This window comes from Corvus cornix, chromosome 2 (genome assembly GCF_000738735.6).
Source record: "Corvus cornix cornix isolate S_Up_H32 chromosome 2, ASM73873v5, whole genome shotgun sequence".
In the NCBI taxonomy this organism is placed as follows: domain Eukaryota; kingdom Metazoa; phylum Chordata; class Aves; order Passeriformes; family Corvidae; genus Corvus; species Corvus cornix.
In genome coordinates this window covers 78,071,064-78,097,319 of record NC_046333.1, presented here as the reverse complement: position 1 = coordinate 78,097,319, position 26,256 = coordinate 78,071,064, and the positions used below count along the sequence as shown (strand labels likewise).

The window sequence follows — 26,256 nt, the reverse complement described above, 5'->3', positions numbered from 1 at the left end:
GTGTTAACATGTAGGCAGTAACACAGAGTGGATTTAACACTGTATGAATTCACATCTCAATGACTTTTTTGCACTTTGCTTCACTTGGGAGACATTTCACTGACGCCTACTTTCGTTTAGTACCAGGCAGGATTAACCTTGCAGCAATATCCAGCACAGTCACAACGATGTTTAGGTGTAGTGGTCCACATGTTGGTCTTCTCACGGGTATAGCTGGTTGTAATTTTAAAATACTTTTTAAGGCCTGCTTTGTGCCTGCCCCACCCTGGGACTCTGCACTGAATGGTTCAGAAGTGTGCTTCAGGCTGGGACAGGAACGAGACCAGCATCTGTTTGAAGCCGTGGAGCATATGGGGCTGTTCTTGGAAAAGGTGACAGAGGAGCCCAGATGTGTTACCAGAAGTCTGGGGAGAGGAGGAATGTTTGTAAATCAGATATGGGGGAAAGGGACATGGTACCATTCTTACCTGGGCAATGACCCTGATGATTGCTCTGCTTTTGCATCATAGCCTGGCACAGCTGCTATTGCAATGATTTAGGCAGCTTTTTACCAGGGAGATATGAGATTCAGTGTCACAAAGAGTGAATTTATTCTGTTATAAAGTAGTTGAAACTCTGCTGGAAGATGGCAGTCCCTTTGTAAATGTAAATATTTGCTAATAGACCATAATGATAGTCTCCAACCTCTTCCCCATCTTCTGCTCCCATATCTTGAGCCAGCTGGCTGTGATGCAAACTGAGACACAGAGATTTCACAGTGTACCTCCAAGCAAAGACAGAGCATGTTTCTTTTCTTCGTTTGGGAGCACATTTATCATATGCATGCTTCTCTACTTTTTAAAGGTCCTTTGGCATAGACATTCTGTATCCAACTATATCTGAGGTCAAAAGATTGTTGTGGAAGGAAATATAAATTGTAGTGAGTTACTACTATCCTTGAAATAGCAAAATCTTGAAAAATACAGAATATGCAACAAAGGAAATTAGGCTCACAGTACTTTATGCTTTGCTGGGAAATAAAGGCTTAATTAGGGATTACAAACTGGAATATGCACAAGGCTTCAATATAAATCTCCAATCCTGCTGACTTGCAAAAGCCCTTTCAAAGTATTTGGTTGTAGCTGTACATAAACAGTAATCAGGGAAATATTTATGGAGTAATCAGGAAGACTATACATTTGTCAGATAACAAACTAATGTCCATAGCCTGCCCTAAATACCTAAAAACCTGATAACTCTGTCATGAAGGTAGAGATTAGATTGCTCAGCTGTGACTCTGTGGAAGTTAATCCTTTTATTGCTGTTCCTGTAAAATTTCAGACAACAAAGCAGTGTTTCACTAACATCACATTACCATTTTACAGGGCTGTGTGATAACATTTCAACAGTATTTGCAAATTACTGTTTTTGAAATTGCTGCAAATTACTCTTTTTGAAAGCTGAAGTCAGAAAGATCTCTGCTGACCATAATATCTCATTTTTGCCTAAGATGTGTGGATATCTGGTTGTTGGGCTCTGCCTGGGGCTTGTATCTGTGATAGCAGAAAATCTACTGAGAGGCAGCTAGTTTTCAGTTGTATGTAATATTACCTTATATTCAGCCTGCTATGAACAATCCTATGAATTTTTACTGATTTGTATTCACAGCTTTAGCAAGTGTGTGAAAAATATACAACCTAAAATTAAATCTACCTGTGCAAAACAGAAAATTAGAATGATTCATCTCCCTTGGAGAAGTCCTTACATTAAACATTTGTTTGACAGTACTTTGAAAAAAGTCACCTTCTTCTATTTTCAAATAGTAGGAAACACAGAAATATTTTTTGTTAACCTTTCATTAAGCATGAATTAAATATTTGCTTTTATACTAGAATTGTAATTTTTTTCTCCATTCATAGAGGGTTTTGTTTTCATTAATGACCCAATATGTCTGTATCTCCTGTTACTGTAGACAAAGTTGCTTTGAAGTACTGTGAAAGATTTTGTATAGTCTTAGTTAAGACTCCCACATAAAGGCTATGTAAATACTGATATGGTTACAAATGTGCTCAGCTTCTTTTAAATAACTGAACAGTGTACCTGATTGCTTGTCATGTTTGGAAACCAGGAGCAGAGGCCACAAATATGCCCCCTTCTTCTCCCATTTTTTGTTGTATCATGTCACATGCACATGTAAGCTTGTGGTCAGAAGTACCTGTATTTGTTTCTTTTGTCTTATGGAGTGGTCACAGTCTTGCTGTGCTTCAGGGTCCGTGTTTCCCATCCTGATGAGTTCCTGTCAGGCTTTGGGTGGGCAGTCCCTGTGGAAGCTGCAAAGCTGGGTGGGACTCTGTGCATGGGAGCTGTTCCTGCCTCTGGGGCAGCTGGACGTGGGTGCCCACATCCCTCTGGGTGAGAAAAGCACATGCTCCTGGCCTCTGGGTACCATCAGCCCTCTCCAAAGGCTGTATATACAAGTGAAACTGGCTGTGGGGTAACAGGCAGTGAGATGTGGGGAGTAGACGCAGTCTTCTGCATTAGCCTTCTCACTGACTCAAGGCTTCCTTTGGTTTCTCCAGACCTTAGTGACAAGGTGGTTCAGAGCCTTTGCTAAAGTGATAGTGGACTTTGTGTTAACCAGTGGTGGATGCCAAGATTGGCAGTCAAATTCAGTTCATTCCCAAACCAGAATATTCCCAAACCTGTGTTTTTTTTCTTCTTCCACTCTTTCTCAGGCCACAATAGATTGTGGTTGTATGTAAGTGCTCCATCATCTTGCTACTTCTTGCTACTCCGTCCCCTTCCTCCCTGCTGAACTATAACCAGTGTAAGCGCTGCTCAGAGGACTGCTCATAAGGGATGTGGCAGAAGGGGGTTTGCTGACTGAAAGTCTGCAGGGCTGAGCAGGATGTAAGCTCAGTGGCGGTGGTGCTCTGCAGAATTGGTAATTCGGCTAAGAACATCTTATCAAACCTCATGTGGTCTCCTTTTCAGGAGCTAGAATAAATTTTTCCTTTGCACTTCAGTTGACCTGAATTTGATTCTCTCAGTGATGAATGCTGGGCTTTGGGTAATCAACTCTTTCTCTTTTCTGTTACAGAACTCCAACATGGGAGGCAAACTGAGCAAGAAGAAGAAGGGATACAGTGTCAATGATGAAAAAGCTAAAGACAAAGACAAGAAGGCTGAAGGAGCAGCAACTGAGGAAGAGGAGACTCCAAAGGAGGCTGAGGATGCCCAGAAAACCACAGAGACTGCAGAAGTGAAGGAGAACAACAAGGAGGAGAAGGGAGAAAAGGATACTCAGGTCGCTGCCAATAAGACGGAAGAAAAAGAAGGGGAGAAGGAGAAAACAGTGACCCAGGAAGAAACCCAGAAAACAGAACCTGAGAAGTCGGAGGCTGTTGTTGATGCAAAAGTAGAGCCACAGAAGAATACCGAACAGGCAGCCAAGCAAGAGGAGCCAACTGCTGCCTCTGCTCCCGCTGCCAGTAGCGAAGCACCCAAACCCTCTGAGCCTAGCACCGATGCAAAAGCTTCCCAGCCTTCAGAAGCCACAGCTCCCAGTAAAGCAGATGACAAGAGCAAAGAGGAAGGGGAAGCCAAAAAGACTGAGGCTCCCGCAACGCCTGCAGCCCAAGAAACTAAAAGTGAAGTGGCCCCAGCTTCAGACTCAAAACCTAGCAGCAACGAGGCTGCGCCTTCTTCCAAGGAGCCCGCGGCAACAGCAACACCTAGTTCGACTGCTAAGGCCTCGGACCCTGCAGCCCCTCCAGAGGAAGCGAAACCTTCTGAAGTTCCAGCGACTAATTCGGATCAAACCATAGCAGTGCAAGATTAAATTGGACAGCCTGTTGAAACAACCACTTAAACAACCTGTGTCTTTTTTTTATTTTTTCAGCTATACTAACTCGTTTCAGATCTGAAATAGCAAATATGTATTGCCCAGAAAAGAAGGAGAAAAAAAAAAAAGGAGAAAAAACGAAAAGGATGTCCCATCAAGTTGGGAGGGAGGGAGGGGGGAGAATCCAAATAGTATTTTTGTGGGGAAATATCTAATATACTTTCTGCCAACTTGACACAAGTCCTGGATTAAAAAAAAATTAAATAAATGGATGTCTGAAAGTACAGCACATATTTTGTATCTGAACTGCTGTAAATGCACTCCACCAGTGTATCAAAATCTTCTTTTTGTTCTGTAATGGGGTTTGGGAGTGATGCGTTTGATTCTGCCCACTAGGTTTGTGCCAAGGCAATCAGATCTTTATGAAAGCAGTATTTTCTGTGTTTTTTTTTTTTATTTACAGCCTTTCTTATTTTGATATTTTTTTTATTCAGTGGATGAATGCCAACTTTCAGACAAAACCCACTTAGCTGTCCACATATTTCTCAATGCCAATCCTCCAATTCTTCCTCTCCAAATATTTTTTGGGAGTAAAAAGCATTCTCATCCTACTTAGCCTACCTAGATTTCTCATGACGAGTTAATGCATGTCCGTGGTTGGGTGCACCTGTAGTTCTGTTTATTGGTCAGTGGAAATGAAAAAGTCTGCGTTCATTGCAGTTCCAGTTTCTCTTCCATTCTGTGTCACAGACACCAACACACACTCATTGGAAAACAAATGAAAAAACAAAATGTACAATGGATGCATTGAAATTATATGTAATTGTATAAATGGTGCAACAGTAATAAAAGTTAAATAATTTAAAAAATATATAAGTGTAAAGACTGATTAAATCTTTACTTATACCACTTGAGAACTAGGCAAAGGAGGTTCTTACACTTAGGGAAGAAGTATAATGTCTAGGGCTGTTTACTTTCCTATAAATAGTCACTATCCAACAGCCACAAGTGTTCCCAGGTGAGGTTGGAAGAAGCGGCCAACGAGCAACGCATCTCCTATATGTTTTATCCCAGGCAAAGTAGAAATGGCTTTTCCTGTCTTAACATGTGAAAAAAAAATGCTCTCTTGCTATTTTAAAGAGCCACAGGCATGCTGACTGGGTTTTAACTGGGACTTAAGCAGTAGATTTGATAAACTGATCTTTTAAAATGAGGCAATTAAATTTAATCCTAGTCTTATTAAAATATTTCTAGTGCTGATACACTTTGTTCTTTTCCCCATTACTATTGTGTAGGAGATGAACCACAGCTGCCACAAAAGGCTGGTCCTGTGTATTTCAAATATGGATAACCTTGTGTAGCTGAGCAGGGTTTAGCCCAGCATTAACATTTTTCACTACTTTTGCCTATTTACCTCATTTTTATTCAACAGAACTGCTGAGTAATTGCAGTTTCTGCTGAGTGGTGTCATTGCTGGATATGGACAATGATTTCAGTGCAGAGACCAGGATTCACAAAACTGGTTAAAGCAGCATATTTAGCCTGCCCATTAGTAAACTTTTAGGCAGAGCAGAAGTTCTGATAGAAGTGGGCAGTGGTAAATAGAAACACAGCTGGTACACATACCAAAAGGATGACAGGCTTGTATTTAGTAAATAAGGAAAATGGTGTTTTAAAATGGTATAAATTATTTCACATACTTTCTCTCCATGCAGTGAGGATGATTCACTCTACAGACTTGCATAATACTAATTCTATTTTTTTTCAGAAATAGAAGCTTCCTATACCATGCTGGCAATACTCTTATGCAGAGTGCACCCGGGAGAAGCTGACTGGAACAGGCAGGGGTAATTCTGTTGGGTTTAGATCAGGTCATTCACCTCCAGGCATCTCGCACCACCATCAAGATTTTGCATCCTTAATGTGATGGAGTCAATTTCATGCATAACACGTTAAAACGAAGAGGATTTTTTGCACAGAGAAAACTCAGCTAAACACTCTGGCTTAAAAACAAGGCAGGATTTTCTATATTACACAGCCGAAGCACTGTGCAGGGTTAGGCAGATAACACTTTTGCAGTAATTTACCAAGCTTTTTGCATCTCTAGGTGTCACAATTTACAGCATCCTTGCACAGCCAAGTTTGCAGCTTTCCTGCACACCTGTAACAGCCCTCTGCCCTGGTTTCCCAGTATAGATGTGTCCTGGAAAGGGAGAACCTCTGTCCACAACCACAGCATGAATTCGCATGAGATGAGTCCGGGATAGAAAGGAGGAGTGCAGGAATCCTGTGGTACTTTGTGGTGATGTGGCACTGAATCACCCTGAAGCTGATGGGACTAAATCTGTGTTCTCCTTTGGGCTGGAAGTTGCTGCCAATGGAAAATAGGTATGTAAGTTGTTTACTGGGATGGTATGAAAATTTGCCTACTAACAATATCACACCGATTCACTTTCAATATAATGTTCAAAGTAGCATCTAATCTTTATTACCAAAGTAGTTTGACAATCAAAACATGCCTTTTTTTTTTCCCCTGAGCATTTTTAATTTGGCATACTCAAAGTTGCTAAGATGCTGAATGCAGTCTTTCTTTAATTCTTTGAGGTAATTAAAAATACCCCTGTGTTCCACAGCTGTATCTAAACCCAGCAGCCTCTGCAGCTGTGGACAACAAACTCTTAACACACATGCTGAGGTTCTCACAACCTGCTTGCTGATGGCAGTTTCGTCCCAACAGTGTCAATGCTGCCAAGAAATGTTGTGCCTCACAAGGCTGGAAATCAATAACATGGTCAAAGAAATATGCACTTTTGTTTGGGAAACTGAGAGGCAGCACAGCCAAAGATCAGTACACTTAAAAGTGTCCAGTATTCTCAAAAAATAAAAAAGGAAAGTTGCCATATGAAGTTTTAAATATTTTTGTTAATAGAGAGGCCTGCACAATAGTTTTTTCATAGTTGCTAAAATTCTTAGTGTATAACTGCTGGCTAAAAGGCATTCTGGCCAAGGCCACTGCTCCAAAATGCTGCTCTTCTATACCTACATACTCAGGGAAAGAAATAATCTCTGTTCAAAGAGCTCATGAACTAAGCATGTATGGTTAATACGAATGTGATGCATGTTGCTTGCCTGAAGTGCCATGAGAAGAGGTGAGTGCCTAGAGGGCTGCTTTTCTGCAGTCCAGTGTCTCATCTCCAAGGTACTCTTTCTTTCTGAGTTATAATCATTCTTTAATGACAGTAAAAGTATGCTGAGGGTACAGAACTAACAGGCATGTTAATGCTCTGAGCATAAGCACATTGCAGATAACCTCAAAGGACCCAACCCTTTTGTGAAAGTTTGCCAAAGGAATAGAGAAATACAACCCTGGGAAAGAACCTTTGCTATTGTTTAGAGCCCCCACAGAGACATGTTTGCAAGGTCTCCCTTGTTTTGCCCTGGAGACTGTCAAGAATCTGTTGCTTTCTCTTCAACAATAGGAAGGTCAGTGCCATTGACTTTGCTCATACTTTGCTTGCACTTGGACAGCAAAGAGAAGTTCAGATGCTGTTAAATATACAGCAGCTTTACCTTTTCTTTTTTTCTTTTTTCTTTTCTTTTCTTTTCTTTTCTTTTCTTTTCTTTTCTTTTCTTTTCTTTTCTTTTCTTTTCTTTTCTTTTCTTTTCTTTTCTTTTCTTTTCTTTTCTTTTCTTTTCTTCTTTTCTTTTTCCTTTTCCTTTTTTTTAAACTGTGGTTGAAATGTTCCTGCTACTATTTTTATAATGAATTTTGGAGGTGGAAAAAACCCTAAAGTTATGTTAAATTATTCATAATGAAATGGCTTCCTAGAAGCAATGCCTACCACTTGTCCTTGGTTCTGTACACTTAATTTTTGTGTCTGTACAGGATAGACACCTCCTTGAAGATATAGTACAATAAAACATTACAGGATGTGTTGGTGCCCTACGTGACAGCACTTCCAGGCACATGTCCGTGTGGCTGCCAGTACCGTAAAGTCAGTGACTTCTGAATTTTTGCTGGTGCTTCCTTTGTCCCAGCACTGAACTAGGAGGTCTGTCTGATCTCTGTCTCACCTGACCACTGCCTTTTCCAGATCAGCATGAACTTCATCCAGCTTGGTGCAAGTTTACTGAATCAGTGGGTGAATCAAGCCATTAGTCTTCCTTCAGCAGCTTCTTATCACTACATCACATTTCTGTGAATTTATCCTTATTTAACCAAACAGGGGAGTGTCTCAAAGAAATGCCTCAGATTTGTTGCCACTGCTGCAATAAAGCATTTTGCTACAATACATTTCTTCAGTACATCTTCTGCTATGCTTTCATTGTGTGTTGTTGCACGTAATTCATAGTCTTTAAAGCTCCTTTTCAAGATTTTTGAGATAGTAATCACATGGTTTGCTGGTTTTATTGAGGGATTTTTTTTTCTGCACTAAACTCTTGACACTTCTCTTGACTGCGATTCGGTTGACTTTCCTCCTTTCAATTACTTATTTATATATATAAAATTTTTACATCCTCTTTTATATTTAACCTCCCCACCATAATTCATGCAACATGAATCCATATCAGCTGATAAGTGGTCAGATTTAGAAACCATGTCACTCCAGCCATTGGAAAAACACAGCAAGCAAAATGAACAGCAGTGTACCTGTGGTTTCCTTCACTGCTGTGAAAGAGTCTTCTCCAGGACTGAGAGAGCTTTGCTTGCTGCATTTATCATGGTGGGGTCAAGATCTGGCTACAGAGTTAGGTAAGCAGAAGGAGGTTTTTTTGCTTTCTGTTGTTGTTGTTGTTGGGGAAGAGAGGAAAGGAGTGGATGTTTTGAAACATGGCCACAGGAGTTAGGACACATATGACACAATCCTTTTGTTTCCTGGAGACAACACTATTGTATGTTAATTGGCCACCACAGGGCTATCAAGTCTTTCCAACTTGTCAGAATACTTGTTTCTCTTTTAACATATTTGCTTGTCTAGGCAATAAATATTAATTCCAGCTCTTACTCTCATGGCTGTTTAAGTGTATTGTCTCTAGCTTGTCTTCCCTCCACTATGTAAGTCTGACATCTCTTTGAGCCTCCTATTGCATCAGGAGGCTGACTGAATTTCCTGGTGTCTTGGCTAGATCAAGATGATTTTTCTGAGACTGTTCAGTCAAGTGAGATGCAGATTTGATGGAGTTACACATTTGTTTCACTTACTAAGCAAAAATTCAAAGGCTTTACAGGATATTCCTGCTGAGGTTACAGCAAAATCTTCCTACAAGTCCTATCAGTCTGTTTTTTGTAATGTCATCAGGTTGCTGCAAAATGCATAGCCTGCTAAACATCACTGCTGGTTCAGCTGGCCAGTAATTTTAGATTAACATTTGGTAAAGTCTGACATTCAGTCTCTCTTGAGAATTAAACAAATTGTACTGGGCTTAATTCAAGGACAGAAATAGAGCTGCTCACATTAGGAGATAGAAAGTAATAGAATTAATTTTTTAAACTTTATTCAGTTCCATCCTCTTCAGAAAACCGGTGTGAAACAAGTATGCCCTTAGTTGGTCTTTTCACTTTGGGTATGGGGCTAACCTCATAGCAGCAAGACTGTAAGTTTTCCTAGCCACAAAATGGTCTTTAAAACTTTACAGTTAGTACTTTAAGCCTTAAAGCTGAATAGCACATGTTTTAATCACTACACAGACTACATAGGCCCCTGAGAAGCTGGGCTACTAGAGGTACCCTGTGTGACAGGAAAACAGCTGCTGGTCTTTTGTTCTATCTGTTCCAGTGGCTCTCATTTTTAGCACCCATTTTCCCCATCCTCGTTTTATTGGCTTTCTACCAGTGTTGGGCTTATTATGTCTTAATGAGAATAGCATGCAGTAATGACAGACCATACTGATGCTCCACTAACCACATTTTTCTGGCTTTGAATTTTTTTGTGGAGTTCTGGCATTACTTGCAGGATTCTGTACTGAGGTGGTAAAGCCTTCTACATTTACTAAGTAGAATATTCATTGATCTGGTGGAAAGGAGAAAATGAAAAAATAATTAAGTTACTGGAAATTGGCACATGTCTGAAAAAGCAAAGCCTTTATTCTGCAACAGTCCAGGATTCTGCAATGTCTCACTGTAAGCTAAAAGACCCTATGGACATTTCAAAAGATATCACATGTCAGTATGCTGAATACATTGTTGGTTTAAGCTCTGCTGCTCTGTCCAATTATCTGAACTTTGTCAGCTACACTTCATTTTTTTTTATTTTTAAATAAAAGACATCATTCCCAAGTTAGCATTTCTTTTTCAAAAGGCACACAACAGAATATCATGACTACATTGCAAAAGAAAATTTCAATCCCATTAAACCTTGAATAACATTTCCCAGTAAAAGAAGCTCTAAAACTACCTAGAAATCTGTCCCACCATTTTATTTAGCATAAATATTAAATAGTGTTCTGATAGCCAGTTTTTCAAGGGCATATTCATAAAATCATACTTCTACAGTATAACTGTTGATGGAGGGTAAATGGACAAACTAATGGTGTCTGGCCACACATTGCAGGCTGAGAAAACCTGGAACATAGGAGGGCAGATCATCAGCTGGCAATATTATTAATTTAGGTCCACTGAACTCTATGAAAATCATTTTATTTCAGTTACTACATACAGACTAAAAAAAAAGGATTAGCAACAGAATGTCACATTATATTATGTAGCATTGAATGGTCTGATACGAGTGAATTAAACTGTTAACCTAAGTGATAAGCTAATAACAGACAGATTTGGATTTCAATTGAAGCAGTGTGTGAATACTAACTGGGAAAGTAATCCAAGTTTTGAAATGGCACATTTAAAGGATTTATTCAAGACTTTATGCAGTCAGTTTTTATGAATGATTCAGAGTGTTTCTGGAAGACATAGGAGACAACATAACGTTTAACACATTTCTACACATGCACATGGAAACTAAATGAAAATAAAAATTAATGCTAACAGGAAGAAGTGGTTTGTACTTCCTGGTAAGTGTTAAATTTAAACTGGTGTGTCATGCTGCACTTATCTTGGGCCTGCATTTTGCCTTTCACTGTATCTTGGTGTTCTACCTTAGCTGAATCACACACACGTTGGACCAGACTTTTCACTGTGTTGACACTTTTTCTAGCTATACCTACCCCAATTTTATATCAATTTTTCGTGTTTAATCTGCCAGGACCAAGATGCCTACAATAATGGAGATCTAAATAGATGATGACCCAAACTATCAGATGAACCTTTAACATTCGGACTAGCTCTGTGCTACTGGGTTCCATCTGAGCTCATTACCTCTGGCTTTGGTGTGTCTGTACCAATGGCAGGGACAAGGAAAAGACGTCAGAGGGTTTTTATGTGTGTTGTTTCCTCTCTTCCAAATGCCCCAAAAGTAAACGTGGCTGATATATTCTAGCGTCCTGGGCTGGAGGGTGTTTCTCTCATCTGAAAGTCTGAAAACTTGGAAAAAAGCTATTCAGTTCCTTGATCAAGATAAGCAGAGAATGGAAGAGTTTGAAAGCCTGTGAGCTGGCATAAACATAAAAGTGATGTTTAACTTCATGGTAGAACTAAGTTGACAAAGATGCAGGCTGTTTCCTGAGAAGAGCAGCACCTTAGGAATGGGACCACAGATAGTAGTGCAGAGGAGGAAGCTGAATACAATGTAGCTACTGCAAGAATAAATATCACTTTTAAGCAAAAGCAAAACTGGTAATGATCGGAGAAGCATCTAGTTCGCCAGAAAGGCACTTCCACTGTTGCAATCATATTTATAGAAGAGACCACATTTGAAATGTCTTTAAAGAGGCTTCTTGTGTGATATTTATATTCCTGAGACTGATTTTAGATTACAAATGCAATAAAATACATTTTGGTGTACTCCATGAAATTTTTCAGCATCGTAAAACCCATAAAACCTTTCTACAGCAGGATATAGGAGTGTAAAAAGAAATGAACTGTGATGTCAGTGAAGTTCAAGTTCCTCACTAGCACCCTGAATACATACAATGTTTCTAATAAAGATGAGAGGTTGGGATGGAAGCTGTGGGAACAATGATCAGAGCTAATTTTCAGTGAGTTTCCTGTTTTAGTTAGAGTATAATGAGATACTGTCAGATCCAATGCTACTATTAATCAGATCCCATTGCAGTCAATTTTAGTCATAATGCTTCACCATAGATATGGATTTTTGAAGGGAGCAACTTTTGTGTGAATGGCTGTTTCCATTGATTTTATACCTTGCTGTCCAGTTTTAAAATCCTAGAATTAGTTTGATGGCATTGCAAGTGAGAATCAATCTATCTGTTGCAAGTCAGTGACAGGGTATGTGTAGATAAGAGAAGCTGACTGAAAAGACATTACAAGGTCAGAGAATCATTTGGGAAGGAGTCAGGGGCTGGGGGATGTCAGCAGAAGTTTGCAGACTGTGTGAAAGGCAAAGACAATGATTTTCAGAGCAATTCTTTAAATGAATGTGGAGACAAGACACAAGCTGGCAGTCTGGTCTAGATAGCATGGGCTGCAGGTTAACCACACCATGCAAAAAGAAAGTAGAGGGGTTTTCCTGCATGAGAAGGCACAGAGAAAGTCACACACTACTCTTAATCTTCCTTTCACTCCAGCTCTGTCATGTTGACACTTACTTCCTCTTTCAGGCTAACCTTCCTCTCCAGGATCTCTTTCTTGTCCCCAGTACATGCTTTAGTTGACAGGCCAGATTTTCCTAAAGTGGCCAAAGCACCCATTTAAAAGGAACATGATACATACCATGTGCCTTCCAGAGAGCTCCTGTGCTTCTGAAAAGGGTTCATGTACAACCTTGCCCTTTGAACCGTGTACAAAACAAAAATGTACCAGCTCACCTGGTACCTGAAACCATCACATGCTTTACTCTGTTACCATGTAGATTTTCTCCACTGTTTTATCACTAGGAAGATACAGGCAAATTCATGGTGTTTTAGTATTTTTCTTAAAAAACAATGGTCCTGTTAGCCCAGTGAGGTCATTTTATGAGCAGCTTCTCTGGCAGTCTTGTGTGCTGCCAGGCCTGGACTGACCATGAGGGTGAGAAGGGCTGCCCACATTCAGCTCACCAGGACTCCTTGACTCTGTCTGCCCTCCAGCTGCTCCTTCTTCCACCTGGGAAGTAGCTGCACCAGTCTCCTGCTGAAGGGGCTTGGCTTGGAGGACAGTAAATTATCTGGGGAGGCCATGGAACTGCCTTGAGGGAGCTTAAGGATGGCAAGAAGAACTCTTTGACAGGATTTACATGGATATGGTTGCTTCTCCCTTAGGGCAGGGGAATGGAAAGCCCTAAAAGGCTTTGAAAGTCAAAGTCTTTCAAGTTTTCTATGGTTCTGTGATTACCAAAGGTTGTCCCAGTAACAACTGTTTTCCTTCATCTGAATAAGAGTTAGACTATATCTGCTTTCATGGAATAATAATTCATTCCACATTGCCTTCAGCAAGACTAAGGGCAGTACAAGGTACTTTTACATGGACTTTTGAAGTGTTGTCTGAGTGCCTGCAATTAAATATTTCTCAATTTTACTTCACTTTCCCCTCCTCCTCTTACACGGTTTCATTCCAGCCATTCTTTTGTCCACCAGGCCATCAATAGGCAAAACTGTTTACTTTTCTTCTGTGTACATCAATCACTCCACAAATGAGAAACAACAGCATGTGTTTTGTTCACAAGCTTCCTCACACATTCTTCACTTCATGTCTCAGCCTGCTATAGGCAAGGACCATATTGCTATTTCAACTGGGCAAAATCATCAGTAGTTATAAATCCCCTTGGGCATATGAATATGTCCAGCACGAGTGACAATTTTCTAATCTTTGTGTGTTTTATTTAAAAGTGCAATTCACAGTGGATCTCTGACAAAAAGTGCCAGTAACCCAGCGAACTCCTAGAGTGCTGCCTGTGCAGAACTGGGCGAGGCTTTCTTTCAAGAAGTACTTCTGCTGATTTGGCAGAATTGGATCATCAAATTGTAGTGATGAACTGGATAAAAAAGACCTGGAAAATCCCTGCCTCATGTACAGTGCTGACTGCTGAGCAATCATTGCTGTTCTGTGCTTTTTCCTTTGTGCTGGGCTGTGCATAGATATACCAGTACTGAGTTAATTCGGAGCTGGGATAGGCACAGAGGAAACCACAAAATTTTAAATTCCCTCTTTTTATCCTTAAGAGAAAATTATTTTCTGAGCCTTTCATTTTTGTTGTGGGGAGGGAGCAACAAGATTAGAAACTGAAGCTAGGTCAGACTCTCTTGAGCCCTCCTGCATCTCCACACAGCCATGTTTGGGCACAAGAAGCTGCTCATAAGTGACTCAGCCATATCCGTCAGAATAATTAGGTCCATTTAAAACACAGGAGCTAACAATTTTGAGAATTCTTTCAAACTCTTTCCAGTTGAAGGCTCCATGGGTTCTTCTCCCTCTGAACTTTGTCTTGACTTCTGGCATCCATCAACACCAAAGCTTCAGAGCAAAATATCTGCAGAAACTTCTGGGGCTTATATCAGGATTTTTGGAAACCACCATAGATTTCACGTGTCCCCCACCCCTCCCATCTTAGTTTGTCAAAATTCTCCCAAACTTCAGGGAGTTTAGGGACAAGACTACACATTCAACTTCCCATTATTTTAGTCAGGAAAATTATGCTGTTAAAATAATGATTAAAGCTATTAGAATGAAATAAAAAAAAGAAAATAAAAATTTTTCAACAGGCACACCTGCATGTAGGCAAGATGCATCTTTTCCATAAGAAAAACTGTAATTGCTGAATAATCAGCCATGCCCTTCCACAAAATCTGGACTGTTTGTACATGGGTGGTTCCCAAAGGTTCCTCTCACCTGGTATCTGAAACAGTGGATGGCTTACCCTGTTACCGTGTAGATTTTCTCCACTGTTTTATCACTTTGCAGATACAGGCGGGCACGAAGTGTTTTCATACTTGCCTGTTCCTATTTATAATACTCCCACGAAGTACCTAATCTTTATTGAACAGCTTTATCTTTTACAAATAAGAAACATGAGTTTCTTACAGAGTGTACAATTGGAATCGTCATGAGAAGTTACTGAATAACTAAGGGGAGAGCCATGTTCCTTGCGCCATTGTATCAAAGCTAAACATGGTTAATGAAAAGAAGACAGCTCCTTTTTCTCTTCCTGATGTGGTTAACAAAGATCTAAGAGAGATGAAATAGCACTGTGGTTTAACTATTTTTTTTCCCCCTCTGGAAAATTTCAGTATTTCTAGTTCTCATAATTTTCTTTTAAGGAAGCATTCCAAACTTCTCCTATGTGTAAAGTATTTGGTATTACAATGATTGCAATGGCTCATAACGCTCATTGTCTGTACTAACTGTTCAGAAGTGATGCTATTTCTATTCATTAAATGAATGGAATTATAGAACAGGTACTTTGTCATTTTCCACTCACGGACTACGAGGTATCTTTGATATATTGATTTCCCTGTGGAAGAAAAATGGCAGTGAGTATATACCCATTACGTATAGCTGTTGCAGTGGGCCCAGTCATTTCATACAGTGAAGTATAGCCACATGCTATGGCTGGTAACCCAGACAGTTACAGATATCCCTGCTCTATCATGACTTTATATTTAATGACACATTTTTCTACCTTGGGACAAAGACAAAACAATTTTTCAAAACTTTGTACCCTCAATTTGCTTAGTTTTAAAGCAACTGCCTAAGAGTATAATCAGAACAGCTCCCTAGAGGTACTAGAGGCTTGAAGCAGGCAGTGGATGTCAGGGAAAGAAAATATTTTTATTATAATTGATTTCTTATTGTGCAGCACTTAGCAATTTCTTGACTAATACATATTATTTTTAGGAGATCAGCTCTATTTTTAAGATTTTAGAGCCTGAAGCATTCTGAGATGTTTTGAAATGTATTCTCTACTCTTAATGAAGGGGAAAATAACACAGAAGGTTAAAAAAATGGTCTCACTCTGAAACAAAGCTTGAATCAGTGTAAAGCAGTCACACCTAGTTTGGGCTTCAAGTGCCTAAGCAGTAATGCAGCAGGTAAAGAAGTAGCATGCATTACAGAATGACAGCCTAACTCATTTTGATTTTGGAAAGCCAAACCGAAAACAACACAGCCTTGTCCTGGAGAAGATATCTGTGCTTTTCCTTATTAACTGCTGGAATCAGGCATGTGCTAGTTAATCACATAGCCCATTTTTCCTCCCACTTCCCTTTCCTCTCAGAGTCCAGGGCACTTGCAGCCAAACATTCTAGTCTGACCAAGCACCGTCAGGAAAATCTGAGGGGAAAAACGGTGATGGGGCTGCTCTGCTGTATCATTGGTATAGCTGCTGAGAAAACAGGGGGAGAAATAATGCTGGTGAGATGCAAAGCTGAACGGCTTATGGTTTCATGTATTTGTAATAATACCAGCTCTATTAAATTATCCAAAAGTATAGAGATTTATTAAACCTCTGTGTACAATGCTGTTCCAACTGGGTATTTTGGTAATCTGCCTTTATGTAGGTATCTGTACAACACAAACTAATGCTCCACTAAGAAAGAAAATGTTTCGGATTATCCTGGGACGATGAAGAGTCATTATGTGAATTATAGAAGTATAAATTACTGTCTCTTGGTTTAACTAGTCTATGAGAGGGGTAAGTTGCCAGAGAAGCACCAGGGAAACAGTCAGTGAGAGGATTTAAAAGCACTAGCTAAACTTAAGAGGTCAGGAAAGCGCAAAGGGTGGAGGCTTCCTCTGCTCTCTCTTATTCATTTTCTCTCTTTACTTACAGACTCGGCAGTTTTTGGCACTTTTCCCTTTGCAATAGTTCTATGATTCTCTGCAGGTGGACACTACTGACATATTGTAAGTATAGAGTCTCTGTTGTGGAGTTTTGCTTTACTCTGTAGCTCTCCTGACCATTGTTTCTTCTAAAGAATCTATCAAATATACTCTAAAAAATTATCGACATTTTTTCTCTTACATACCAGCATCCCACTTTCCCCGTGTCTACAGCAGTGATCTGATTTATTTGCTTTAAAGGCTTTCTTATTTCTCTTTGGTTTTGGTTTTGGTTTTTTGTTTGTTTGGTTGGTTGTTTTTTAACTACTTTGAAATCTTGACAGAAAGAGCATGACTGCTTTCTCTTTGGGGAACAAAGTTCCCAATTAATCTGTAATTTTTGTTATTGAGTAAAAGAAGTCATTGTGCTTGCTTGTTCCAATAACCTCTCTGCTTTATCTCTGTTTATCCCAGCAAGGACTGCTTCACATGTTAAAAGACAAAGAAAGAAAAGAGAATGTGTATCCTAATCTTGTTCTGAATGAAGCTGAGGGAAATTTTGCTTTGACTAGTAATGATTGAAGAACAAGGTCCTTGCAGAACAAGGTCTTTGCAAAACCAGCATTGGCTCGTGCAAAATGCTGCAAGAATTAATTACACCACCCCTGATTTTAGTGTGGGAAAGGACAAATTCAAAGTAGTATCAACTGCTGATTTTTCAAATTACCATTTTCTCTGATTTTCTCTTCAACTCGCAAGAGTCACTGCTATAAATAACAGGCAGGCAGAGAAGATGGAGGAGGAAAAATGTTTGAAGGAGATGACTGACAATGATTTTAATTTTTATCTTTACAGGAAAAACACACTTTGAATCATTGTTATGGTGAAAGGCCAATCCAAAGCCAGTACAGTGACTACCCAGGCACAGAAAGAGAGACTTGAATTCCCTTGAAAAAAATTCAGTCCTTTCATCTTTCGCATACAGTGTAAATAGAGTGTAAATAGAGATTTTCTTTCTTTCTTTCATCTGCTACTAAGTTAAGGTAGCGTTCCAGGTGTGGAAAGCATTTCATAACTCAGTTGTCACACAAAATAAACACAGGCCTTCACATCTGCATTTCTAAACATGTAGGAAAGACTTCTCATACAAACAACTGATAAATATTTGATTCCTCCCCCTGTGAGAGTGGTGGGGTAAGAACAGAATGCACTTTAGTAAGTCAAGGTGTTTCAAAGGAAGCAGCGTTTGGCTGCCAAGGTTTGTACCAAGCCAGGACTGCCCTAGCAGCTAATAGTGGTTGCCATAGCCATGTGTCCTGCAAAGGCAGTGCAAGTGATAAATTTGAGTTTTTAAATTTTTTTCCTGATCCCTCTAGCATGTATAACCTATGACTCAATGTATTTGAGGGCTTCTTGAAGGCAGGCTCCCCATCTCCACCATCAAGCACCCTTCCAACAACTTCAGTGAGAAGACAGCAAGAAATTAAAGAAGCTCTTTGAAAATTCAGGGACCACAAAAAAGAAATTGCATGTATTATCTTAATAAAGCAGAGGTTTCTTTTTATTAGATTCTTGTTATTCAATTTTGTATTCAACTGACTGGTTCTGCAGCTGCATTGGACCAGTATAGCTTATTAGACTTCAGACATTCATTGGTCTTAAGACTTCTTAAGATTTTAGCCTCCATTTTTATATTTAATGAAGCTGCTACAAAATTAACACAGTTCCCAGAAACCAGAGCTCTCCTCTGCTGAATTTAGCTTAGCTTGTCACATTGTATACAAAGTACGTTTATTTGAGAGGCTATTTTAGAAGGAATTTATTAGTGCTTCTAAGTTGCTTCCAACAGGCAAGCCAAGGTGAAAGTGCCATGTGTACTTGTACTCACTAATTAACAGAATAGTCATAGTATAAATCTCCAAGTCTGAGCTACACTATGATTAACAGTGAGCCCCCATTTAAGATTAATGTCTGATGCATTGTGCTCTTGGAAGGTTCATTTGTGCAAGCTGAGTTCTGTGTTCTGGTACTGGTTGTATACATAACGAAGAAGTGTTTTTAATAAAGGAAGATGTTGAATAGTGGATTTCCATGTTTACTAGTAAAAGGCTACAGTGAGAAGTAAATATAGAAGCCTATATCATCTGAAATGATCTAGAAGATATAAACAGAAAAAACCAAACTTTTCTTCTATGGAAAATTGAACAGTCAGAAATTTGATTTTAATTTGAACTGAAAATATTTCTATTTTAAAATTTCCAACAGAATATAAACTTAAAGTTGTAATTCTGAAAAAAAAAAAAAATTGTTAACTATTTAAACCATTAGAAGATTGTGATTATGTACAATAATCTATACATGTTTATACATGTATATAGTATTAGTAATGTGATATGGTATTCGTATAAAAATACTAATGTAACCTCAAAATTCTAAAGCTGCAATGACATTTATCAGACCTAAAATCATATATTAGACCTAAAATTATTTACTTTTATTGTTCCCATAGGATGAAAGGAATGTTTCTTAAATACCTCAGTTTTGACCAGAGTGCATTTAAAGTGGTGGTGAAAAACTCTTCTGACCTTTCAGGGAGGCCTTAACATTTCTACATTTTTCTGCTGAGAGGAGACAGTGTAAAAACCTAAAGAACACATGTCAGAGCAAGAACTGAAGTTTGGCAGAAGTGCTGAACTTCACACACACAATACCTCCCAGGAATCGGCTGGGAGCCCACTGAAGTCAATGGGAATTTTTGACTGGCTGCAATGTGCTTTGGATCTTATCCAAAAGGGCTCTGTTCAGCAAAATACTTAGGTGGATTTTACTTCAGGCATGAGCTTAATGAGACTTTAGCAGGTACTTAAAAGTCATGCACACTTGCAATTTTTTTGATTGCATGCTTAAATTTTTTTAATTCATTAAGATCTCTACCATGTGACTTGCTGCAATGTAATAATAAGAAAAATCTTGAAGCAGTGGTCTTCAGTTGTCTAAATAACAGGGAAAAATGTTCAAGAGGAGATGCTGGGCTACACTTCTCAAAGGAACCACAAAAAAGACAACTATTTCAGAATGGGAAGTGAGAAAAAGCAGACATTATAACCATGGGATTTTCCAAGTATGAGGCCAAATTTGCTCTGTGGTAGGACTGAAAGATCAAAGCAAAGACATAAATTGGCATATCAATCACTCAGATTAAAGGTTTGATTCACAGTGTAACTGCTCCAGAAGTGGGAAAAATATGTAAAACAACATTTAATAAAAATGTTGGTCTCTGGATTGTAGTCACCTCCATGCCAAAGCCTGCTTCACCCAATATAGGTCTATTTGAAAGTGAGAAGTGGATTACAGATCTTATTTTAAAAATAGGGGTAGGAGAACTGTTTAAATACCTACAGAAATTAAAATGAAACTTAAAATGCAGCCCTGTCGATTTCAGCAGCTAGAAGCTATTGAAATAAGATTGAAATTTTCAAAGAGAACATTTCCTTTCTGACATTAAAGAAAATATAGTCTTGGGGTCTATGGGGAGAAAAGTAGGTAGGAAACTGGTAACAAATCGAGATGGATTAGAATTGAATTCCCAAATCTGGATTTAGGCAGGCTACAGAATTCAAACCTCATGGTGCAGGCCGAAATCTGAAGTCTAATGACCCAGCAATTGAGTAAGTTAGGATTTGACTTCAGTGGTAGAACTGATATTCTGAAGGGATATTTTTTGTTAGTTATAACAAGTGTGATCTTTTCATGTCTCTCAGTAAATTGGGACTCTTAAGTTAGTATATTGTTTTTCTGGTTTTAGTTTAGCCATTTTACAGTGATTTGGTTCTGTGGACCTCTTTTACTGTTCTGATGCAGACATGTTTAACATGTAGTGAATACATGATCACGAGTATATACTAGGTTTTCTTAATACCACATTAGAGGTCTCTGTAAGTGTAATCACTGCATTAGCATCCTGCTCAACTAGTAACCAAAATATTCATGCAATTTTATCACAGCACTCAAAATGAATACTAGTCACCCTTGGGGGATGCTTCCATCAGATCCATTGTCATTTTCTGGAATGACAGTCCTGCAGTGTGAAACCTGAGAAACAATAAAAACCCAATAATGGTATTCGGAAAGCCCAGCCCTTGCAGGACCACATTCTGAGGTCGGGTGACTCATGTAAAAGCAATCCAGGCGGTCATGAGACAAAGTTTTTGTAGCCACATCAGCTTTCCAGCATTTGCTGCAGTTCCCAAGTCTGACTTGTGCTCATTGTGTTCTTTGTCAGATTTATTAATGCATTGTTCTAGGTTTTAAATTACAGCCCTTAGCAATCATGTTCATACAGATCTCCTGTGACGGGCAACAGAGAAATCTTAGAAGCAGAAATAAGCACACACACAGTCTCTGCTCTCTGCAGGATACTGCTTGCTTAAAACAACTCTATTTTAAGATTGAAACTTTCTATGAAGTTATCTGGTTTCTCCCTTCCATTTTCCATTTCACAAGCCTGTACTGCAGTTCTGGCTTATGTCTTCTACCCCCAGGAAGCAACCTGCCAGACCACTGTGAGGATGAGACTTTCCTCCAGGCTGGGTTTTCTGCTTTGCTTTCTTTTACCTCAAACCATTTCCTAAACTAGAATGTTCTTGTTGAAAGTTTAGCTCTAATGCATGAGCTGAGCTATTTACCTCAGGGATTCAAATCAGGAATTTTAATCAAGCTGATTAAATCAGATTTCATTTAGGAAGAGCACTGGATCTTCATACTCCTGAATTTAACCATGACAGCTTAAGACACGACTGGTTTCATGCACCCATACTTTCTCTCTGCTCTGTCCTTTGTCCTTTTCTCATGCCTCTGGTAGCAAGGGAAGCATGACTATGTTACTCTAAATCACAGTTCTGTCTTTTTAAGTTGTCGAGGAAGTTTTGTGTACAGTATGAGACTGGGAAAGCCTAGGAATGGATGCATAACTCCCCTGCTGTTCCCTTTCTGGGGAACCACAGTGACTTACAGTGCTGCAGATGAATCACCACTGCTTGATGCTCAGAAACATTTGAATTATATTCATTTAAAGAGGCTGAATAAAACTAAGGATATCAGTAGTTCTCTCAGGAAAAAATCTATAAGTACTAATAAATAACTGATACAATAAAAAATAAATATATAATAAATATCATTAAGACATATACATAAAGCCACACACGGTTAGTGGAAGCTCAGTACCAGACCAAGGGTAAGTGACTTGAGGACATTTATACAGAAAACAAAATAATTTGCAGATGTCTGTGGGTGATAGATGGTGGTTTGGACGCAACTAGGGCAGCTACTTCTGTGTCCTTCATGCACAAGAGAGTATGGCAACCACCATCTCAATGTGCAGTGCCTGAAGCTACTGAAACAACTTCTCAGCTGTATCTGGGCTTTACAGAACCACTTCAGAGCACGAGGAGACAGACACCAGGTTTCCTACCCAGTGTGAAAGGAGAAAGGGGATTTTCATCTCTGGAACTATGGAGTAGCAAATTCTGAAGGCACAGCAGTTGCTAATACAACTTACTAATGCTTTCTTTGCTGAATAAATGAATAGTGGTCAAAGAAAAGCAGGAGAGGAAGCAGCATTCATAGCTCAATGGATGTGCTGTGTCTGTTTCTGACAGTCATTATGCTGGACTTCCTCATCCCACAGAAATTTGACTTGGAAACTTTACCAAACCTCCTAATTGCAGCACTTTTTGGAAATGATGCTTGAACTGGGCACAGCGAATAAAGAAGGAATGAGGAAGCTCTCAATGGCAGCTCTTTAGCTGAGATAGCTTTTACTGGGTTTCACCAGTTTCACTGGCTCAGAAACGTGAGGTACAGTTTTCCATCTGCTAGAAGCAGACTTTTTGTGATCAAGTAATTTTCATTTCACATGCTAAGTTTAAGGCGCAAGAGATGCAGGTTACAGGTGGTTGTAACAGTGTATACTGTATAAAGGGGAATACTTTTGATATGTTTTTAGTTTAGGGACCAAACTGCATCTGTTCTTACTTAATCCATGTGTAGATTAAACACTTTTCTAAATATCTGTGAATGGTAGCTTTTAGGACTTAGGGTTTGCGCATGAAAATAATATTTGGACATGGAATGGAGGACTAAAGTCTGGCTTAGGTAACACTAAACCAAACACAAAAATCGTAGCATAAGCATAGTTAAAATGTCCAAGACATTCATTATTTTGGCTGCTGTATGACATCTGAAGGCACTATTAACCCTGACTGTCCCTACCTAGCCTGCCTTGGGGCATGATTCTGATTGCCCAGGACCTCATTTAAGCTCTTTCCTGAGCTATTTCACAGGGGGTTATTTTGAATTTTTATGATTTCATGGGGTGATCCCTGACCTGTCTGAAGTCATCCACCAGAATTTATTAGATGATCACTAGACCATCTCTGTCATAGCCCAGTCCTGTTGGGGTCTCCTCCCCCTGCCATGTAGCCCCGGGAGAGGGGCCCTGGGGGAAGACGGGGTTTCCCTGCCCCTGGTCAGCCTCGTTCCCCTTTGGTTGTGTTTCCCTGCGTGGGCAAGGACCCTCGGGTCCCGTGACTAGAGGAGTTCCTTGGCAGAGCGCCGGCCATGCGGCTGGAGAAATAAACATCTCTGAAACATCTATCAAGAATCTGTCCATATATATTTCTTTCTACGGGCCTCCTAGTTTGGTACATTGTGTTACAGTATCCCCACTGTAACGTAATGGTGGGGAATTGCGAGCAGAACGATCCCCAATCCCTAAACGACTGATTTTTGTGAGTAAACCCTGGAAACTTTGGATTCCTCTTCTTGGTTTTGCTTTGCTATTCCATATCTAAACTATGGAGGAACCGTGGGAAGACTCTTGGCTCTCCGAGCCGCATATGGACATTTATCTTAAACTTAAAAAGATTCTTGAACAACGATTTGTAAATTTTAGCTTAATTCAAGCTCAAAAAGAACTGAAACACTTCCTGGCATGGTTGTTTAAGAACTTTTTCTATGTTTCTTGGAATTTAATTCATACCAAAGACTTTTGGAACACCGTTTGGACACAGTTAATTTTTGAGTCAAAATATATGCCAATGGAAGAATATTTTTGTGAATATTATTTAATTACCGAGACTATTGAGCAATGTCAGATGTGTCCTGGCGAAGGAAAGCCTGGCTCAGGGACTGTGTGACCACGCACTCTGCGAGCAGCAGTGAGGCAGTTCCCGCACGCAGACGGAGCGACGTGAGCTGCAGTGTTGGCAGCGGAGCGAGGCACGGCGGGAGCGGTGGGACCCGGCAGTGCCCGCCCGGCGCCGCACAGCGCATGGTGGAGCGAGCCCCGTGAACACCCGACCGAGAGGGGCGGCGCGCGGGCGGCGGCTGGCAGCAGCGGCAGTGGAGCGGAACCGTACCCAGCCGAAACGCGCGCTGGAGCAGGGCGCGGGGGGTCGTTGCTCGGGGGCCCAGCCGAGATGTGGGTACAGCGCCTGGCAGCGGCAGCGAAGCTGCGACCAGAGGAGGCGACGCACAGAGAACTGAGCGGCGCGGCCCGGCCCAGTCCACGTGACCCCGAACGTGACCCCGGGAAGAGCGTGCAGGCATGAGCAGCTCCTGTGGCCCCGGCAGCACTAGCAGCCCTGGCAATTCCAACATGGGAGCAAGCAAAAGAGAAAGCAAGAACGCAGCGAGACAGAAAACAGCAGCCACTTGGAAAAAGAAAAAGATCATGGTAGCTAAGGTTTTAGGAATAGTAAAGTGGTATAATCTTAAACAAAATTATGGATTTATAACAAGATGTGACAACCAGGAAGACATATTCGCTCATAGAACTGCTATTAAAAAGAATAACCCTGAAAAATACATCCCAAGTTTAGGAGATGGAGAGGTGGTGGAATGCAAAATTGTGCAAGGTAGAAAGGGGCTGCAGGCAGCGGAGGTCACTGGGCCTGATGGTGTTCCTGTAAAAGGCAGTATATATGCTAAAAATCGTAGTCATGTTAGACAGTATCTCCATTATAAGTCCCCCTACAGTCTCCCTTTCCTAATCCCACCTTTCCCTTTTACCCTATGTCCTATTACCCCCAGTGTATTCCCAATCCGTTTTTTCATCCATGGTTTCCCTCACAAAACCATGCTTTTGCCAATTGTTTCCCCAAAAATCCCTTTCCAATGCCGAGTGGGGGATGAAAACGGGAAGAGAAGAAATTAAACCCTTTCCTCCCTCAGTTTCCCCACAAAGCATGCTCAGAGAGTCCTGTGTCCCTTCTGTCAGCCTTAAGATGTTCCAGAGAATCTGTTTGGACATTTAAAGACTCAGGAGGGTGGCTTGTTTTGTTTTGAAACTGTCCTTGTTGTTTTCAATGTTAAGTTTTACATCTCTTTTGTTAAAAATAAATGGGTGAAATGTCGGGGTCTCCTCCCCCTGCCATGTAGCCCTCGGAGAGGGGCCCTGAGGGCACAGACACGGGGTTTCCCTGCCCCTGCTCAGCCTCGTTCCCATTGGTTGGTTTGTGTTCCCCTGCGCGGGCAGAAGGACCCTCGGGTCCCATGACTGGAACAGTTCCTCCGCAGAGCCCCGGCCATGTGGCTGGAGAAATAAACATCTCTGAAACATCTAGCAAGAATATGTCCATAGATATTTCTTTTCCACGGGACTCCTGGTTTGGTACGCGTGTTACAGTATCCCCACTGTAACACAGTCCTTCTCAGGTGCTACAGGCTGGTTCCTCCTCATCAAGGGCATGGCTGGTAATGGGATCGCCTGCAGGTCTTGCCTTGTCCCCCATTCTCTGCTCCAAAGAGGTGTCTCTTTTTACTGACCCAAAGCCAGATGGCTTCACAGAGTTTTCTGTGTTTGCTGATATTCTCCATCAGTATATTGGGTTTGCACGGTGAGGTTTTGGTGGGGGGGGCCACAGCGGTGGTTTCTGTGAGAAGCTGCCAGAAAGTTCCTCCATGTCTGACAAAGTCAATGCCAGCCAGCTCCAGGCCAGACCGGCTGCTGGCCAAGGCTGAGCCCATCAACAACAGCAGTAGCACCTTGGTGATACCATATTTAAGAATGAAAGAAAAAGGTTGTTGTGAAGAAGAAATTGTAGCGAGGGAGGAGTGAGAATATGTGAGAGGGACAACTCTACAGGCACCAAGGCCAGTGGAGAAGGAGGGGAGGAGGTGCTCCAGGCACTGGAGCTGAGATTACCCTGCTGCCCGTGGTGCAGACCATGGTGAAGCAGCTGTGCCCCTGCTGCCCTTGGAGGTAAACAGTGCAGAGATCCACCTGCAGCCCAAGGAGGGCACTCATGCTCGAGTAGGTGGATGCTTGAGAGGAGGCTGTGAACCTGTGGGAGGCCTGTGCTGGAGCAGGATCCTGGCAGGGACCTGCAGACCCATGGAAGGGACCCATGCTGAGCTGGTTCATGAAGAACTTTCTCCCTTGGGATGGACCCCACACAGGAACAGGGGAAGGACTGCCTTCCCTGAGCAGCATCAGAAACAACCTATGATAAACTGACCATAACTCCCATTCTCTGTCTCCCTGTGCAGCTGGGGTGGTGGAGGCAGAGCCTGGAAAGAAAGGAGGGGTTGGAGGGAAGGTATTTTAAGATTTGTTGTACTTCTT

At 40.8% G+C, this 26,256-nt stretch overlaps 1 protein-coding gene across 1 annotated transcript in view; it reads left to right on the top strand.

Annotated features, from left to right (window-relative positions):
• The window catches only part of BASP1 (brain abundant membrane attached signal protein 1), a 51,642-nt gene extending 46,948 nt beyond the window's left edge, over positions 1 to 4,694 (top strand). Inside the window, exon 2 of the mRNA XM_039549823.1 lies at positions 3,080 to 4,694. Coding sequence (XP_039405757.1) covers positions 3,089 to 3,820 — 732 coding nt within the window. The 5' untranslated portion in view covers positions 3,080 to 3,088 and the 3' untranslated portion in view covers positions 3,821 to 4,694. The remainder of the gene's footprint in view (positions 1 to 3,079) is intronic.
• Positions 4,695 to 26,256: the final 21,562 nt, after the last annotated feature.